Source organism: Nelumbo lutea, chromosome 4 (genome assembly GCF_056320005.1).
Source record: "Nelumbo lutea isolate HS-2025 chromosome 4, American lotus-T2T, whole genome shotgun sequence".
Lineage (NCBI taxonomy): Eukaryota > Viridiplantae > Streptophyta > Magnoliopsida > Proteales > Nelumbonaceae > Nelumbo > Nelumbo lutea.
Genome location: NC_142687.1, coordinates 55032502 through 55052498, shown reverse-complemented (window position 1 = coordinate 55052498; position 19997 = coordinate 55032502). Strand labels below are relative to the sequence as shown.

The window sequence follows — 19997 nt, the reverse complement described above, 5'->3', positions numbered from 1 at the left end:
GTATTCTCTCAAAACATTTCTCCTTGTCCTTAATGGATCTTTTACAAATTACCCTAAAGAAAATAACTAGTTGCAAAATAGGGTAGCCCCATTTGGGAACTGAACTTTGTGCTTTTATGTGTATATTGTAAGTTGCTACTATTCTTTCTCTTCTTCATGTGAGCATCTTGACTATTTAAATGTTGCATATGCTTGACGTTGTCCAGGTAATTTTACTAATTTACATCCTTGTGGCTATATACTCTACATTCTTTTTCACGGTTTCTCCTAGTACTATCGTACTACAATTAATATTTAGTATTGTTATTACCAGCAAATCAGAGTATTATCTTTTGTTGAGCAAAGGTAAAATGTAAAATTTATTTCTTTTATGGGAGTCTTTTGGGCTGTTTTTAAGTTTGAGATCAGAATGGGGCATCAAATTAAATTCAAGACATTTAATGTCTATGCAAAATGTATGTCCATTAATGTTGGGTTTAGAAGCTCTGATGCAAGCAGAAGCCTTAGGTACTATCTCCCTGGATGTCTTTTTTTTTGTGGTTTTTGCATGTAAGACAAGTTCTGAGACCACAACTGCGTAGTTAATATTGGCTTGGTACTGCCTGCCTATGTGTCAACATTGCAAGGCAAGTTGATATCTAGACGTATGCATGTATAGAGCAATGGTATCGATATGGGTTAATCAAACCCTGATAACAGGCAATGGGGGAAAGTTCTTGCTAGGTTATTGGGTTCTGATTGGATTCGGAAACTCTTTAAAAGTGGAGTTGTTAGCTCTTATCCAAGGTCTAAATCTTTTTTTTAGATGAGTTTATCTAAGGTCTAAATCTGTGCATGTCAGGGTTGATGGGCTTGATAACCAATGGAGACTGTTAAGTGGTCATAAATCAATGAAGCATCTTTGGATGTTCAGACTTTTGGTTAGAGAGGCAAGAACTGTTAAGTGGAATTGTTAGCTTCTAAACTGAACTGCTTGTTCAGGTGGTCTTTGGGAGCAGCCAAGGGCTGGCAGAGTCTCTAGCCAGAAGAGGAGTTACAAAAGGCAACTTTGTATGGGGAAAACCAGGGTCATGAAGTGATTTGTAATGTGTTAATTTGTCATACTGTAGTGTGTGGTCAGCTTTTTATCTTGTTGCCCTTGTGCCCTCTATAGTTTTAGATTGTAAAAAGCTCTTTTTTCTTGCAATAAATATTATTCTACTGTTGCCTATAAAAACCCATTTTTAAATATGGTAACTTAGTAATTTACATATTAATTAAAAATGATTGGACTACAATGATTAATAATAATTACTGTGAACTTTATTTCCAGGAAAACGATCGAATCTAGTAATCTAAATTCTAGACACTTGGTTGGTTAAGTGTAGGAAGCTTTGACACTTGTAAGTATCTATAGAATGCTATGCTTGTGATGTTTCCTATGTAATTATTAACTGCTAAGCAGTGCAATTGGATATAGGAAAACACAAACTTGTTAACGTAAGCCAAAAGGACTGTGAACAGATGTTCCCACTGTCCATGTATGCATGTATCTATGTATATTTAGTGTGTATAATGTGTTCAGTTTTTAGTAATTAGAATTTAGCCTTTCATGTATGGACATTTTCACTTGCAAGGGTGGTTAAAGCTGTGAAGCCTCAAATATCACTCTGGTTGATGCTATCCGGCTATCATTTTATATCTGTCAAGTAGGGATCACATTCCTTTTTTTGCTTTACAATACATACCTGAAACTTCTTGATTTTTCATGAGGTTTTCTGTTGTACTAATTTATATCCCATTTTTCCCCTTGAAAGTTCTTTGGAGCATTTCTCAAGTTGGGCATGGAATTTAAGACTTTGAAAATTAGCATGAAAAGGTTCCAGGTGAATGAGAGTGATCTTTCAAAAAAAAATTTTCTTTCACCTTTCAAAAAAAAGAAGAAAAAGATTGATCTTTCACTCCATCCAAATATGAAATATCTATATTCTAAAAGATTTCTCCAAATATTTATCAGAAAAAAAAGATTCTCCAAATATCATTTACTTGATCCCATGCTTTGGTGGTGGTTGCATGTTCTTTAAAGATAAAGGGAAAGACAAAAGGAATCTGGATTCAGGCAGTGGGATTTGTTAGCTTGGCCTTTAATAGGTAATATTGGTATTACATAGAGTGGGTTGAAGAATCTCGCTTGTTTCCACATATGGGTGATAAGGCATGAAGGTTTTGAGCAAAAAGAAGAAGAGCACAAGAACTGATATTTATATTAGTCAAGGAGTGGGTGCCTAGAGGTTGAAGATAAGGGGATTTTGGGAGTCAATAGAATTAATGTAGTTGATTTTAGGGTGATAAGGCATGAAGAATTGAAGATAGAATTAGTGTAGTTGATTCTTGGGTGGGTTCCCCGATGTATGTTTGGGGACTGGAGTTAGTGGAAAGGAAGTGAAGGATTGGGAGTTGGGCTTGGGGATTAAGTGCAAGGTTTTGATTTTGGTTCGTGTTAGTCAGGGGTTGATGGAGTTTCAAATGGCCGACTTGTTTAGGTCAGACTTGGCCTTTGCTTGATATTCACTTAATTACGATGAGATTTTTAGGGATGCCTGTTGTCTAGTTGTCTTGAATGAGAGGGGTAAGTTTGCATTGGGTTCAAGAGAGCCTACTAAAGTAAATTTAAATGCGTTGACATTGTCGATAGGAGGTTTGTTGGTGCGATGGAGGTGCCACTAGTGTTTGATAAAGGGGAGTGCTGGGGTTTTCAGACAAAGCCAAGGGCTAGTGGAAGTATAGTGACCGTGTAGGGGTTTTTTCTTGTGGGGAATCAACTTTGTCGCAGGAGATGGCATTTGAGGAGATGATGGTGAGCTCCTCAATTTCGGCTGACACCTTTGGAGCATTTGGGAGCCAGAAGACCGTTTTGGCAGGTTATGACTTACAGACTTAGTTTGTCATCTATTGATTGGGCTAGAGGAGTGATGGTGGTTTTGGGTTTGACTATGGCTTCCAATCTTCAGGATTTTGTGAGTTTGGGAGTTTGGTGATAGGGGAATTGGCAAGGTTAAATGTTAAACGAGGTGTTGACAAAAGGGAGAAGACTTGGTGGAGGAGGTTCATGTAGTAGATGTAGTAGGAAGATGTTTGCCTCTTTTGTCAGTTGGGGAAGGAGTTCCTCATTTGTGTTCAAATGGTGTGCTCGGTGCAGTTGAGTTGGCAGGCAATGAGGAAGATGTGGTGAAGAACCATCAATGAGGCTAGGGGTTTGGAGGTCGAAAAAATCAAGAATCTTTGTTGGCCCCTATTTTTGACGTGTAGGCAAAGACTTGGATAGGAAGAGGGTGGTGGGTGGAAAGTCAGGTTCAACAAGGGGATAAGGTGAAAAATAAAAATCCATGATCTCTAAAACGATGAAAGGTCCAAAAAATGGTCAATTTGTACATGTGACGAAGATTTTTGTGAGGTTAAAAGAAGGAATCTGTGGCACAAGCCCTTCCTGTAAATTTAAAAGGCTTTATTTTAGGAAGAAAGTGAAAACCAGATTAGGTAAAGTTAAATAGTTCCTAGGAATTGGGTTGAGGGGGACTGAGGATTTCTTCAGTAGTCAAGTGGTTTCTGTGTTTCAAATTGTTGGAGAAGAGGAGAGAATGAAGGTACCAATATAAGGATGGAGATTGGAGGAAATTCAGACTGTAGGGACCAGAAAATATAGAACTAAACCTATTGAAGATCTTGAAGGATTTGTAGACAAGGCTTCAGATGTTTCTCATCAAGAGAGGGAGGTGGAAATGGACCAAACTTATGTTGTGAATGGTAAGCTAGATCTAGATGAGGTGGTTAACAAGGAGGTGGAGGTAAGTAAATCTTAGGCTTATTTTTCCATGGGGGTGAGGACTTGGCAAGAAAAGCTTTTAGTGAATGGAGGCCAATTTACAAAGAGGAGAGGTGCATTGGTAGGTGTGGAAGACAATTCTTTTTGAGGCTAGTCTCTTGGTTTTCTGTAGGTGGTGGGAAGAGGTAAATCTTCTCTTTTATTAATTTTCAGAAGAAAGGTCCAGGCCGAACGAAACATACATAAAAGAAACTAAAAGTTCAAAGGCCCAAGACCATATCACTAGACCTTACAACTAGGCAGATGAAAAGTTCAGCTTCTTTTTAAACTGTTATATAATTGTTTTCTATATTAGGCATTAAGACAAGGTTTTTTTTGGTTTATTTTTTTTAATGGAAATGAAAATTGCTTCTCAGGGATCATGATACAAACTTTTTCTCTTCCTCTTGCTTTATAAACTGTGAATTCTCCATTATTTTCTTGATTGCTTTCAGGTCTGAGAAGGAGTTTCTTTATCAAATTCTTGAAGAAGTTATCAAGGCTGGGGCAACAACTTTAAACATCCCTGATACTGTTGGTTACCTTTTGGAAGATGAGTTTGCACAATTGATTTCTGATATTAAAGCCAATACCTCTGGAATAGAAAATGTGATCATATCTACACACTGCCAAAATGATCTCGGCCAAGCCAGTGGCAACACTATAGCAGTAAGCTATCATTTTTTTTCCTTCTGATACAGTTCATGCATGTCTGAAGTGTACTTATTCGCACTATATCTTATCCAGGGAGCGCGTGCAGGCGCAAGGCAACTAGAAGTAACTATCAATGGCATTGGTGAAAGAGCTGGCAATGCTTCCTTGGAGGAGGTATGAGTTTGGTTGTCCATGTAACATCTATGGTGGACAGTGGACTAGTGGCACTTGTTGCATATTAGTGAACATGATTTAGGGTTTAGTACATAACAGTCTAATCTTAAATGGACTTGGTTACTTTTTCCTTTTTTGATAATATGCTTATTTTTTTCTGCCATCAATATCTTGAGCTTTCTTTCTTATCTTTATTTTACTTTTGTTGGTAATAATTATATACATGGTTTTTTGATCAGTGACAATTAAAGAGATTTTATAAATGATGGGAAATGTGTACAAATGTGCTTTGATAGGTAGATAGCCTTGGCTAGCCACCCGTACTATTGGGAATTACAAGTACCTCCTTAGTTTAACAAACCCCAAAACATATAATTTCTTGTAGCACCCTGTTTTTCCAACCCATCTGCTAGACTATTTGGAACTCAAGGTATAAAGTTGATGCCTATCCTCATTTGCTCTCTCAGGTTTCTGATTTCCCCAATCATATCCCTATAATTTCATGTATCCTACTGATTGCTCTCAAGCCATTTTGTAAAGTGGTAACTACCTTGGAATCCTCTATATTGCAACAAGGTAAGGATTGCTACCTTGGAAAGGGGTCAGCGGGTGAAGGGGGTTCAAGATTAATTTGGCAGAAGTAGTTCTGAGGTAATGAAGGGAGGCTCTGATGCAGTAGCTGATCAGGGGTTGGTGGATAAGGGGGTGTTGAGGGAAGAAGCTCAAGGCGGGGGTGAGTATGGGAATGAAGGAGGGTTTCCGAGGGAAGCCAGTAGGAAGGTGGTTGGTGGGGAGGTAGATAGCAGGTTCATTGGGGGCAATTTATACAAGGTAAGGATTGCTACCTTAGAAAGGGGTCAGGGGGTAAATGAAGGGATGGGAGATTCATCATATGGATGGCTGAACCCTATAGGAAGGTTGGGCGAAATTTCAAAAATTTCTTTAGTCCCATCTGGGAATCCTATTCACAATTTAGAAAACTGCATTTTCAAGGACTGAAGGGATGGGAGATCCATCATATGGATGGATGAACCCTGTAGAAAGGTTGGGCGAAATTACAAAAAATTCTTTACTCCCATCAGGGAATCCTATTCACAATTTAGAATACTGCATTTTCAAGGTTCGTTCTTGTAACCAAACCGGACCAAATCTGAAACCCAAATTAGGGAGAGATATACTTGATACATAATCCATGCAAGAATGCTCCTCCCAACATAGGTGTTCACGCCCAAAGAGGGTACCAAATCCTCCTTCCACTGAAGATGACATAACTTAGGATAAGGCAGGATCAACAGGTAGTTCTTCATCAAGAACTAGTGATTCTTCAGCAAGAATCAAATGGGACAGTGAGCACAACTTCCAAATTGTTTCTTTTGCCAAGAAACAATATCAAGATCGAATCTTGGCCCAATCCAAGAACTGGAGATCGAACAGGGTAGGGTGGCAAGAGCAGGAAAAAAAAGGACAGAAGGCAAGAGTAGTCTAACTGTGTTGTCTTCTCTCTGTATTCAGTGAGTGTGTCTTGAAGGTTCGCCCTACTCTCCTATTTATAGCCTTAAAGAGACAATTTCCTAATCTCATTAGGAGTTTCATGATCATTTGGATCTGGACTCTTTAAGTGATAAGGTAGAAGTCCTAGAGTCAATACACCAGGAAGCAGAAGTCACCAATATATTGGTTTCTATGACAAAGGATTCGAAATTACATTGTTTCTTGGTCTCCAGGTACTGAGGACAGTTCCTCTTCCAGTGGCAGGTCTGTCTGTAGAAGTGACAAGCATCTAATGCCTTGTCCTTCCTCTACTTTTTAGGCTTGCTAGTTTTCTTCTAAGGTTTCTTCTTTAACTTCCTCTTCTTCTTGCCCGATTTTCCACCTTCAACAAGCATGGCAATGGGCTCATCCTTCTTTATAAGTTCCTCGGCCTTTTGCAACATATTGCTGAGTTCCTGAAGGCTAACATTTAACTTGTTCATATTGTAATTCATTATGAACTGATTGAAGGAAGGAGGCAAAGAGTTCAGAATGGCATCAACTTTGGTGGCATGATCTAGCCCAGATCCAAGAGCCTCCAGTTCATTGATATATCCCATCATCTTAAGACAATGGTCATGAACTAGCTGGTTCTTGGACATTTGTGCAGTCATAAACTGCTTTAGGACCTTCTGACGAGTAGAACGATTATGCTCTTCATACATTGTCCTTAGACTATTCAAGATATCCTTGGACACTTCGATCTGATCGAATTGTCGTTGTATCTGATTGTCTAAGGAGGTTATAGCATCGGGCAAGAGAGTTTTTCTCTTCCCATTCTTGATATTCCCTCCTGCGGGCCTTAGAAGCCCTATCACTCAGACGTCAGGACCAGCATAAGGTTACGATACCAGTCAGCGTAATTTGGGCCCTTAAGCTTGTTGTCGTCCAACAGTTTAGCGAATTGTCCGTTTGCCATTTCTGATAAAGGGCAAAGCAAATATTAGTCCACAACCTTATTTGATTCATGTTATCTACATAGATATGGTTTTTAATCTATGTTCCATTTCCATTTATTCATCTCTGAGATTTTTCTCCTATCTTAGTGACGAAGACTGCGAATTATGTCTCTGGAAATGTGGGAAATCACATAGGGTGCATGGAGCCAACTGTTTCAGCTACATAACTCCACCACCTTCTATGAAGGATCATATCTAGTCATCTTATGAGCTTTCCTTTTGGCCTCTGTCAGACAAGGTTCATTGCCATTTTAGGTTAAACCTTTCTGTCCAATGAGTGCTCACTCATCATATTCGTGAACATCAAGGTACCGTGAAAGAGTCTTCCATTTTAGGATAGGCCCCTCCCACATCGGTCTATGACACCCCTATCATCTTATGAAACAATCCAACAGCAAATGGATAACCCGATTTTATGGTGCATTTCCTCATTACTGAAGGACTCATCTTCATGTAAATGATAGAATGCCTTTAGAGAGTTCATCACATGAATCTCTCTATCACATGCACTCATATTTTAGTGGAGGGAACAAAATATTATGCCCTAGTTTTATTTAGGTCAAACCAAAGTGGCTCCCATTGACTTTCTCAAAGCCAAATTTAAATGGGCCCTAAATGGCTAGGGTTCCACACGGTTCCTCTTCGAGAAGAAGCTGATGTGGGGCCCACCACACGGGGAGATCATCCAATGATCTTATGGACACCATGGCAATGATGTGCATTCAGCCATGTTGTGTGGAAGAGCCACTATCGAAATAATCATGGGCCAAGTACTTATGCTCTATGTACATAGCACATCACACATCCATCCATCATATGCATGAAATAAATTGATCCAATCAATTAAAATATCTGTAAAATCCTTAATTAATTAGATTAAATCAGTATCAGCCCAACAGAGCCCATAATGTTATCATATAACATTATCTAGGTACATGGGTTGTACTGCAAAAAGCAGTTCAACCCATGTAGCTAAATTAGGGCTGATTTAGTTTTATCATATTAAATTTAGGTTTTATAGAGGTGGGCCGAATTAAAACTTGAAGTGGGCCATCAGCCCTCTGGCCTAAATCGAATTAGGGTTAGAAAAACCAACCCCATCGAACCACAATTCGATCCAACCAGTTTGGACCAAATCTGGTGTAAATCGGTCCAAGTTTTGGTGTCCAATTCAAGATTTAATTCAAGAACAATGATCTGAAAATAAATTAATTTAAGATAATCAAATTATCAAGAAACTAAAATTAGAGGGCTGCACTATGATTTTCTTGGATATCCTGCAAACTTGCAAAGAACAGTTAATCGTAGATTGCAGAATCGATATCTGCAAAATCGCAGATCGCAGAACTTGTTTTTGCGAAAATTTCTTCTCCTCTGTCGCGCGCTCTAGCAATCTCCAAATGGAAATAAAATAGAAAAACCTAATTTTTCTATTATTGCATCACATTGAATTCCTATACAATTTGTCTAAAAATAAAAAAAAATATTTATAGACCAAATTGAATAGAAAAGAAATCGCAGGGTGTGCCATTCTTGGCACCAAAAAGATTCGATCTCCATCACATGTGCAACCCAAGTATTCAAGAAACATTCACAGAGCATTTCTATAAATATGACTGAATAATAAAGATTTATTTTCCAGATCATCTGCCCATAATCTGGGAACCAATTCCCAGAAAAAACGCTAACTGCACAAATCGGGTAGAACGCCTTCTGCCCATTTGCGTAGATTCAGATCTGTTCTAATTTGGTTCAAGACTTGAATTTGGCTCTGGTACCACTAAAGGGATGGGAGATCCATCATATGGATGGCCGAACCCTGTAGGGAAGGTTGGGCGAAATTTCAAAAATTTCTTTACTCCCATTCGGGAATCCTATTCCCAATTTAGAAAACTGCATTTTCAAGGATCATTCTTGTAACCAAACCGGACCAAATTTGAAACTAAAATTAGGGAGATATATACCTGATACAGAATCCACGCAAAAATGCTCCTCCGACGTAGGTGTTCGCGCCCAAAGAGGGTACCAATTCCTCCCTGCACTGAAGATGACATAGCTTAGGATGAGGCAGGATCAGCAAGTAATTCTTCACCAAGAACTAGTGATTCTTTAGCAAGAATTGAATGGGGCAGTGAGCACAACTTCTAAATTTTTTCTTCTGCCAAGAAACAATATCAAGATTGAATCTTGATCCAATCCAAGAATTCGAGATCGAACAGGGTAGGGCGGCAAGAGCAAGAAGAAAAAGAGCAGAAGGAAAGAGCAGCCTAATTGTGTTGTCTTCTCTCTGTATTCAGTGAGTGTGTTTTGAAGGTTCACCTTGCTCTGTTATTTATAGCCTTAAAGGGACAATTTCCTAATCTCATTAGGAGTTTCCTGATCCAAATCTTTTATTTGGATCTGGACTATTTAAGTGATAAGGATAATCCCTTATCTTATCTACAGATAAAGATCAGTCTTCCTAATCAAATTAGCAGTTCCTTTGATCTAAACCTTTATTTGGATCTGGACTCTTTAAGTAGATAAGGAGAATCCCTTATCTTATCTGTTGATCCGAATCCCAGATCCACCCCTATTTAATTGATTTGATTAACCCAGTTCAAAATGGGCTTTTAGGCCCATTAAGCTTTCAGACTCACTTCCTCTTTAATGCTGGCTAGCTTGGCTCTCTTTGTATGGTGTGGGACCCTATCATTGATTTACACATCAGCCACATGGGTTCAGCCTAGACTCTTACAAGGCCTGGCCGAATTCACTGCTGAATACAGTGAACCCCTGAGTCCATCACTATGGGCTCTTAATGGGCCCAGCATTTACACTAAATGGTCATTGGGTCCAACACTTATGAAGGCCCGAGAAGTGTGGGCAGATGCAAGATGCCCATTAGGTATAATCCTCAATGGTCTTACACTTAACCCCTCAGCGCGTAATGATCTAACACTGCCCGACAAGAGATAACTTCTCCCTTGGTTGCAAGGTGCAGTGCTGCACTCTCTACTCACATGGATCTCGGGAATTAAAACATTTTGCAAACATTTCAAAACCATTAATATATATGTATATCTCTATATAAAAATATTTTGCAAAAACAAATTTCAACAGTTGAAATCAACTGTCGACAGTTTAGGTTTCCATCAGAGAGTGCATCCCCGATCATTCACTTTGTCCGACAAAGGGGCTGATCCTGTCACTCTATTACCCACTCAGATGAATTCTCGGATTGTCCCAACATTCCTAGGTTTTGACCCCCTCTAAGGATCTCACTGATTGGCATATCAAAGGCAGCCCAATCTGACACCTAGTGCAGTATCATAATCGAGTCTAGGGGTCAGGTGTAACATTCCAGTTTTGCCCATCTATCTCCAAGGTTCAGGGCAATATTGGAATTTTGGTTTGGTTCAGGGTTTCAAGAAAACCCACACTGCATGTACCTCAGGTCTCACCTGGCAGTTGAGACAAGCCACCCCAACCAACTTGGTGGTACATCAGTGTCGGCCTTGGTAGGATAAACCTTCCCAGATCTATCCAACGGCTGTGAAGATTCTAAACTAACACGAGTTTCATATGTATCCAGTTTAAGGGTATTACACAGAAACACACCATAATAACATGAATCAAATATGTACTTTATTCATTTAAAATAAATGTCAGAATGTACATATGCTGATTGGAGCTAAGGTCATACGCTGTCTAATAGTGAAGGAGGTTAAAGATTAATTTGGCAGAAGTAGTTCTGAGTTATTGAAGGGAGGCTCTGATGCAATAGCTGATCAGGGGCTATAGATAAGGGGTGTTGAGGCAAGAAGCTCAAGGGGGGGTGAGTATGGGAATGAAGGAGGGTTTCTAGGAGAAGCCAGTAGGAAGGTGGGTGGTGGGGAGGCAGATAGCAGGTTCATTGGGGGCAACTTAAGTAGAAAATAGGGGAGTGAGAGTGTTGAAGGAGGTGGGTGGTTTTTCAACAAGTGGGGAGGCAGATAGCAGGTACATTGGGAGCAATTTAAGTAAAAAAGAGGGGAGTGAGAGTGTTGAAGGAGAAAGAGAGGGAGGAATAGAGAATATTAAGTTCGAAAAAGGGAAGTTTTGTTTTAATTTGAAGTTCGGTTTTCTGGATGTCTGCTGAGGTCGGTTGTGAGTGTAATTTCATGGGGCTTGGTTGGTAGTTTGTTTGTTCAGTGTTGGGAGAGTAATTTCTTTGTAGTAGTGGGTATTAAAGGGTGAATTGCTTCTTGTCTTTGGTGTATTTTTTATCTTCTCTCAGGTGACTTCTGGTCATCCTTCTTGTAACTTTCTTTTTCCTTTTTATAAAATTTTATTTCATTTTGAAGAAAAATGGGGAGGGGAAGAAGATGGGTGAGGGAGAGGGGTGCCAAGCAGGTGAGGATGTGGTGGAGAGTGGTATGGAAGCACAAGAGATGGCTGTTGAAGAGCAAGCAAATTTAAAGGTTGTTACTGGTTGCAATTTACAGAACAAGAAATTTGGTCATGACTTGTCAAGAAAGGAAGGTTGCAGTGGGGAAGGAAAAAGGTCAGAACATACTGAGGTTAGAGATGTTGGGAGAATACTTGAGTTAGCCAAAGAAGCCCATTTTTTTATTGGAAACAGTAACTTCATTAATATAACTTGAGAATAACTTTCCAGATTTAAGTACAGCTGTCAACTCCTAAGTAGGTGTTGAGCCCCCAGTAATCTTTCTTACGAAACTTTCTAGAACATTCTCTCCCTCACAGTCCTTTGTTTAGCCAACGTGTCAGCTAAACCATTAGCTGATCTCCTTGTCCATTTGAAGCATGCACTGATCTCCCTTGTTATGTTGAGGATTTCCCTTATAGGCTGTCCATAAATCCAGGCTCCCAATTTACTAGATTGCAGCCACTCAATCAACAATTTAGACTCTCCCTCTATCTCGATTTGGTGTAACCCCAATTGGTTTGCATATCTTACAACTTGAAGCAAGGCCATCACCTCCTCTCTCAATGAGTCCCCCACTCCTACTGGTCCTGAAAACAAAGCCACAATTCTGCCATTTTCATCTCTGAATACCCCTATACCTGAAGGTCCCGGGTTACCTCTTGAACTCCCATCAAAGTTCAATTTTACTCTTTGTTGTGTTGGTGGGGACCATAGTTCCTGCACAATAGGTTTCATGGAAGTTGTAGAAAGCCACCACTTCCCAATTCTTGTAAATGTCTTCAGTTGAGAAGTCTTTAAACCAATCCAAAGTTTTCAACCATTAAATAGTCATAATAATTATCCTTTCTACAATTGCCTCCTTGGATTTCTCCATCCCTTTAAAGATTCTATCGTTCCTTTCCTCCCAAACTGAGCATAGGATAGCTGCTCTTGTGGCTCTCCACATTAATCTTCCACGTCTCTTCAGTTGCCTGAAAAAGCTTAGGTCAAAAAGGCTTGCCACATCTGGGGGAGGTGTCCATCTACAACCAAAGATAGAAGAGAACCAAGTCCAATTAAAGCACACAAATGGACAAGAAATTAATAGGTGTGTGATCGTCTCACCAGATCCCAAGTAGAGGCTACAAACATGGGGTGATAGGCATACATTTGGCCTTTTTATTTGCAACATATCTAGAGTATTGATTTTTTGGATAACCACCTCCCAACAAAAAGCACGAATTTTTGGGGGTACAGGCTGACACCAAATCTCCTTTGAAGGAAACCTCCTTATAGGGTTTGATGATTGAATGAGGACATCAAAAAAGGAGGAACAAGTGAACACGCCAGATGGGGATGGTTTCCAAATTCTATTGTCCAAACAAGATTGATCCTGCTAGGTTGACCCTAGAAGGTTAATTAATTCATCCGCCATTGTCATTTCCGACTCCCTTAGACCTCTCCTTAAACCCAAGACCATAGTTTTCAAGGCACCAAGGCGAGGCTAGGTGATAAGGGGCCGCCTTGTCGCCTAGTCGCCTAGGCGATGCCTAAGCGATGGATTTTTTTTAAGTAAAACTCTAGATCCTAGGGTAGTTCCCTAGGTTCCATAACCATCTTTCCTTAATAATTATTCATAATTTTCATAAGAAAAGTATAAATTTCATGTTTTAGTCTAGAAATTCAACATTTTATTAGAAGAAAAAGAACAAAGTAAAGAAAATAAAAAAATTATAGGGGCTGAACCCCTACTTTTGTTATAGGAAAGAAGAAAAGAAAAGGTGGAAGAAGAAGAAGAAGAAGACATGGAAGAAGAAAATGTGTTGATTAGACAAAAATTTAAGTTCTTCCCTTACTTATAGGTTCAAGTTTTGAAAATTTTGAGGGTTCGATCAAGGATCAAAATTTCGATACGATATGCTCCGTATCGGGTGCATTATATTGTATCTTTGGGGTCCCAATACCTGTTTATAGGTGTTTTCGGGGGCCCATTTTTTTAAATAATATATATATATATATATTTTAAAAATGAAATTGAAAACCAAAGAAATAAAAAAATAGGGAGAGTATCGTTATAAGTACCGATACACCTCTGCCAATACATAAAGGTGTATCGATATTGTGAACCATGGGTTCAATACAACAATTAGCAATGTTTGCATTGATTAAACCCTAACAAAATAAGAAAATAATAAAAAGAAATTAGTAAATAAACACATAAAATGAATATTGTAGTTTAATAATGTCTATTTTATAATTATAATGTCAACAGATTAAAAATCTAAATGTATTTTATAACCCGGTGCACAAAACTGCTAGGCGACTAGGTGAGGCGAGCCCCCAAGGGCGCCTTGTCGCCTAGGCGGTCGCCTAGGCATCGCCTTGACAACTATGCCCAAAACCCAAGAGTTATCAGTAAAAACTGGAGAGATCACTTTTCTTTTATTTTCAGAAAGTGAATAAGTAGAAGGGAACCTTTCATTAAGGGGAATGTCTCCAACCAAGCATCTTCCCAAAACAACACTTTATTTCCTGCACAAGCATCAAGTTTGAGATAACGAAGTAATGAAGGTAAGATACCATGAATAGCTTTCCAGGGAGAGCATCGGGAAGCCCTGGGGTCGACTCCTACATCCCAACCATTGTCTGCCAATCCATGAATGCTAATAATCACTCTATGCCAAAGTTTGTCCTGTTCCAATGGCAACCTTCATAACCATTTCCCAAATAATGCTGTGTTTCTTAGCCTAAGATTTCCTATTCCTTGGCCCCCTTCATCTCTACTTCTAGAAACCACCTCCCACTTCACTAGGTGGTCTCTTTTGGTGTCTCCTGGTTCCCAAAGGAAGTTCCTCATAATCTTCTCTAGCTGGTTTGCCACTTTCATTGGTATCCTAAAGGTAGATAGGAAGTACATTGGTAAGTTAGCCAAAGTTGACTCTATTAGGGTTATCCTACCTCCCAAAGAAATGTAGTTTCTCTTCCAATTCGCAAGTCTCTTTGTAAATCTCTCAATCATTGGATACCAAAACCTATCCATATTAGGATTTCCTCCCAAAGGTAGTCTCAAATATTGTAATGGCCAATCCCCTACTTCACACCCCAATAGTCCAGTTAATCGAATCACCTCTTCACTCCCTAAATTTACTCCTTCCACACAACTCTTGCCCCAATTAATCTTAAGGTTGGAGATCCTCTCAAATTTATGGACTATCCTTTTTAGGTTCATGAGTTCTTCTGTTTTCCCTTCACAAAACAAAATAAAATCATCTGCAAATTGTAAGTGTGTAACCACCACTTCTTCCCTTCCAATTCTCAAGCCTCTAACCATATTGTTGGCATCTTCCCTTATGATCAACTCACTCAACACATCAGTTACCAGAGTAAAAAGGGAGAAAGAGGATCTCCTTGTCTTAGGCCCCTTTTGGCAGGAAAAAAAATCTCTTGCTACTCCATTTACCAAAATTGAAAAATGACATGAAGAAATGCAGCCCTTCACCCATTTACACCATCTCTCTCCGAAACCCCTACACTTAAAGAATTTCCAACAGAAACTCCCAATCCACCATGTCATAGGCTTTCTCTAAGTCCAACTTGCAAACCAGTCCCTTTTGCTTTTTCCTTCTTCCAAGCTCTACACATTCATTAGAAATGAGAATTTGATCCATTATTTGTCTCCCAAACACAAAGGCGCCTTGATTTGGAGAAATCATCGAGGGAAGAACATATTTTATTCTTAGGGCTAAAACCTTGGAAATGATTTTGTACATGCTTCCTATCGGACTTATGGGCCTAAAATCCATTGGCTGGATTGCATCTACTTTCTTTGGTATCAAAGTGATGAAGGTTGCATTTGCACCTGAGTTGAATTTGCCCCCACTCATAGGATTCATCAAACACCTCCATCAAGTCACCCTCAGTTATTTCCCAAGAATCCCAACAATCTTGATAGAAAGCTACCGTAAAACCATCAGGTCCTGGGGCTTTAGATTTCTTTATCGTGAAGACTGCAATTTTCACTTCCTGAACCTCGAATTTCCTTTCCAAGGAATCCAACAACTCTCTATTCCCAACCCTCCAGTCCAGGCCCTCTAAGTTTTCTCTTGACCTCGTTGGACCCTCATAGGGTGTATTGAAGTGATTCACAAAGGCTTGGGCTATGTCGTCATCTCTTGTCAATACTTGCCCATTCCATTCCAATTTCAGCAGAGCTTTTCCTCTTTCAGTTGGTAAAGGAAAAAAATGCATACATGGAATCTAATGAAGAAGGAAAGGGGGAAGGATACATAGGGGGAGAAGAGTGTGAAATTTATAGTCCTTTGGGCTATGAAAGAGAAAGCAAAAGGAATTGCAAAATGAGACTGTTAACTGAAGGTGATAAGTCTTTGCTTTGTGATTCACTCATAATGGGAATAGATTTTTTTGAGCTGCGTACCCTTTGCTTGTTGGGAGTTTTGGAAGGAGAGAAACAGAAGATTATTTGAAGGAAAACCAAGATGCAAACAGAAGCTTTGCGTGGGAATTGGTTCTAAGCTTCTGAACTGGATTTTGATGCTACCTAAATTTGGGGGGGGGGGGATCATTAAAGAATCTTTTGGAACCAGCTTTTGGTCTACTCTAGTTTTAGAAAATAGAGGGCTTGGTTAAGTGTTATTTGTAATTTCTTTTTCTATTTTTTTCTTGCGTTGGGTGATGTCTTATCACCTTGGTATCTTGTAATATCTTTTATTTTAATGAATTTAATTTTTTATTTAATTTCAAAAATATTTCACTTTTTCTATGAGAACCTTGTGGGCTAGTTAGCCAATGCGACTTGGTTCTGTTGGATGTATACATGAACCCCCAAAACCTTTTTTTTTTTTTTTTAAATCTCTGGTTCAGCAGAAGTGCTTCGTCCTACCTCATTCCAGGAAAATGGTCTTACAAATTGTCTTCTCCATATCTAATGATATCTTTGTTGAGAACATGAATTGTGGAGATCATCATATTTAACCATATATGAATAAGATCTAGTCATTTATTTGAATTAGTCCACCTCCTTTGCAAAATTCACTATCATTAAAGTGTCTCTGCCTTTTGGGGTACATCATATGCTGTGTTGTGTCTTCTTTGATTTGTGATTTTTACATATTCTGGTTTTAGTTCATATCTACATTGTTGAGATACTGTTTGAATAATAAAATGGATTGATCAATATTAACTTACATAACATGTTAATGTTAATGGATGTTAAGTTTTTCACTACCAGTGTCCTCGAGCTACATACAAACTCAAAACTAGGGGTGCAAATGGGTTGGATCATGATCTGATCCGATCCTATTTGGTCGAATTCCGATCACCCCTATTTGGATCTTCGGATTGGATTGGATCAGATTTGGATCACCCTATCCGATCTAAGAAGATCCAATCCAGTATATATTACATATTATTTATAAATATATATATATATATATATTTTTATATATATAATGCATATATATGTTATTTATTTATTTACAAAGATATTTTTATAAATTTGTTTTATTATTTATTTTTTTTATAAAAAACATGTATACATATGATGAAAATAATTAAAAAATACTTGTTTGTTTTTGTTTTTACTTTATTTAAATTAGTATATTTTATTTTTCTTTTAATAATTTATTAATTTTTAAAGAAAACAAGTCGAATTGGATCAGATCCAAAGATCCAACTTATTGGTAGGATTTAAATTCAAATCGAGTCCAATCAGATCCGATAGGATTGGATCCAACATGAACAGTATCGGATCGATTTCGAATATACCCTGATTCGAATTCTATCCGATCCGTTTGTATCCCTACTCAAAACATACAAGTGAATGCCAGTATTCCTTTTGGTTGAGCTTACGAGTCAGAGCTTTCGTTAGTAAAGATTTGTTTTGGTCACTTATTGTTATTTTTGAATGTAGGTTGTGATGGCCATAAAAACACGTGGTAAGGCGATAATGGGAGGTCTTTACACTGGAATAAACACTAAGCACATATTTATGACAAGCAAGATGGTATTTCTTGTTGTTCTCTTTTACAATTTCTGCTATGGTTTGCCTTTTAATATCCCATAATTTGCTAATTAATTTATAATTCATCAAACAAAGTTCCTTAATTTATAATTCACTCTTCTAGGTGACAGAGTATAGTGGACTTCCCGTTCAGCCACACAAGGCTATTGTTGGTGCTAATGCATTTTCTCATGAAAGTGGTATCCACCAGGTTGGCAATTTTTTTTTGTATCTTATAACTGCAGTTTTTATGTCTGTTTGCCTAGTATTTGTAAGAACTTATTATGCTTGTTATTGTTTCTTCTTATCTATCAGTTTATTATTTGCAAATTATAAGTCATGTCTGTTTGCCTAGTGTGTGTAAGAACTTATTATGCTCATTATTGTTTCTTCTTATCTATCAGTTTATTATTTGCAAATTATGCTATCATTTTCATGTATCTTAAAGCCATGAGCCATCACATGCAATTTCCGTTAAAATATTGTTAATGTAGCGGGCACATATATTGATGTTCATAAAAGTATACACACCTGCAATAAGCCTATTGCTGCAGCCTAGATATTCTAATAACAGTCTAGCTTATACGGGCCATATAATGTCTTATGGTAATTATCTTTCTCTCTCTTTCTTTTATTTTAAAGAATGGCTAACATATTGTATTACCTTCCAACCATCAAAAAACAAGTAATTTATCAAGCAAAAAAGAAAAAATAAAATATCAACAAACAAGTACAAATGTCATGTACAGTGGGTCTGTATACATGTCAGAGTATAAGCAGTCTGCAATTGTCCCAGCCGATACCATTGAGATTAGCTATACAAAGAAAGTGCTTGGTTCAAAATATCTACAGCAAGGAATATTGACAAAACACCTACCAAACAGAATCTTGAGTACAGTGAATGACCTTCCTCAATCTTTATGACAGGATAAGTCTGCAGATCCACTTGTTATGTGTTGTGTAGCCTAACATCATGGGCTTGGGCCTTCTTATGTTTATGTTTTGTTAATTATCTTTTTGTCTTTCTTATTGGGCTTAATGGGCCTAGGTTTCTTGCGTATTTCTTATTTTTCTTGCTGCCTACTAACCAGGGGTTAGATCAGAATTCTTGGCAGCAGTTTTTGGGGTTGAGAAAGCCAAAGAATTGGGTGTTGGAAAACTGATTATTGAAGGTGACTTGAGAACAATTGTGGGTTGGCTGAAAAAGGGGGAGAGGGTGAGTTGGCACCTTAGGAATGATTTCAGACACTTCAAATGGCTTTCAAAAGATATGACGATTCAAATTAATTGGGTTAGAAGATGTTAGGTCCCTTCTTCTACTGGTTTGTTGGTGAGCTGATTCGAGGGAGCTCACCCTCCTGAAACAGACGAAGGTAGAAGATGGGAGGAAGAAGAAGAAGGAGGGAGAGAATAATGGCTACTTTCATTAATGCCTCAGCAAATACGTGATTGGCCTTTATAATGCATGGCTGTACAACTCATGATATCTTCTAACAAACTCTGAGCGTGCCTACTTCTACTCTATGTGCGGGCGATGCGTGTACACATAGGTAAATGGGGGAGTGACTCTCATGAGGTTCTGGGTTCTCGGTTGGGCCTGATGGGCCTGGAAAGCCTCCCCTGGAACCTCCTTCTTACTGGGCTCGGGGCTCTCCGTCTCACTGGACCTAACAATCCCGCCGTCTTCAAGAACGACCTTGTCATCAAGGTCAAGGGTAGGGAACTGCTTCTAAAGCTGAGTGTAATCTTCCCATGTGGTGTCTTCCTGAGGCAACCCATGCCACTCCACCAGTGCCTGTTTGATCACCTTCCTTCCCCTGTGAACCCAGCATAAGTCTCGGATCTTTGTGGGCTCAAATATCACGTCCCTTGACTCGGTGAACGGCGGGAGGGTGGGACTGGTAGTATCGGTGGGAGACACACAAGGTTTGAGGAAGCTGACATGGAACACCGGGTGCAGTTGGCATTCATCTGGTAAACGGAGGTGGTATGCTAGGGACCCGACCTGCTCCTCCACTTGATATGGGCCAAAGAATCGAGGGGATGGCTTCTGTGATATCCTCCTTGCCACTGAGCTCTGCCGATACGGTTGGAGTCGTAGGTAAACCCAATCTCCTACTGAGAACTGCAATTCTCGGTGATTCTTGTTATAGGCCAACTTCATGCACTGCTGGCCTGCTGTAGATGGAACTTGAGGAGCTTCAGCGTAGTATCTCTGGCCTGTAGCTGTGTGTCCACCTCGGCTACTGGTGACGTGCCCCACTCATAAGGCAGTATGGAGGGGGGATCGTAACCGTATAGCATCTTAAAAGGGGTGGTGCCGACTAACACTTGAAAGGTGGTGTTGTACCAGTACTCAGCCCAGGGCAGCCACTGGGCCCATTGCTTGGGCCTATCACCCACAAAACATCTCAGATAAGTCTCTAAACA

General features: G+C 39.1%; 1 protein-coding gene across 1 annotated transcript in view; it reads left to right on the top strand.

Annotated features, from left to right (window-relative positions):
* LOC148860694 (2-isopropylmalate synthase A-like) overlaps positions 1-19997 on the top strand; it is a 74721-nt gene that overhangs the window by 10566 nt on the left and 44158 nt on the right. The window contains exons 2-5 of the mRNA XM_088983648.1: positions 4297-4510; positions 4589-4669; positions 17478-17570; positions 17692-17778. Coding sequence (XP_088839774.1) covers positions 4297-4510; positions 4589-4669; positions 17478-17570; positions 17692-17778 — 475 coding nt within the window. The remainder of the gene's footprint in view (positions 1-4296; positions 4511-4588; positions 4670-17477; positions 17571-17691; positions 17779-19997) is intronic.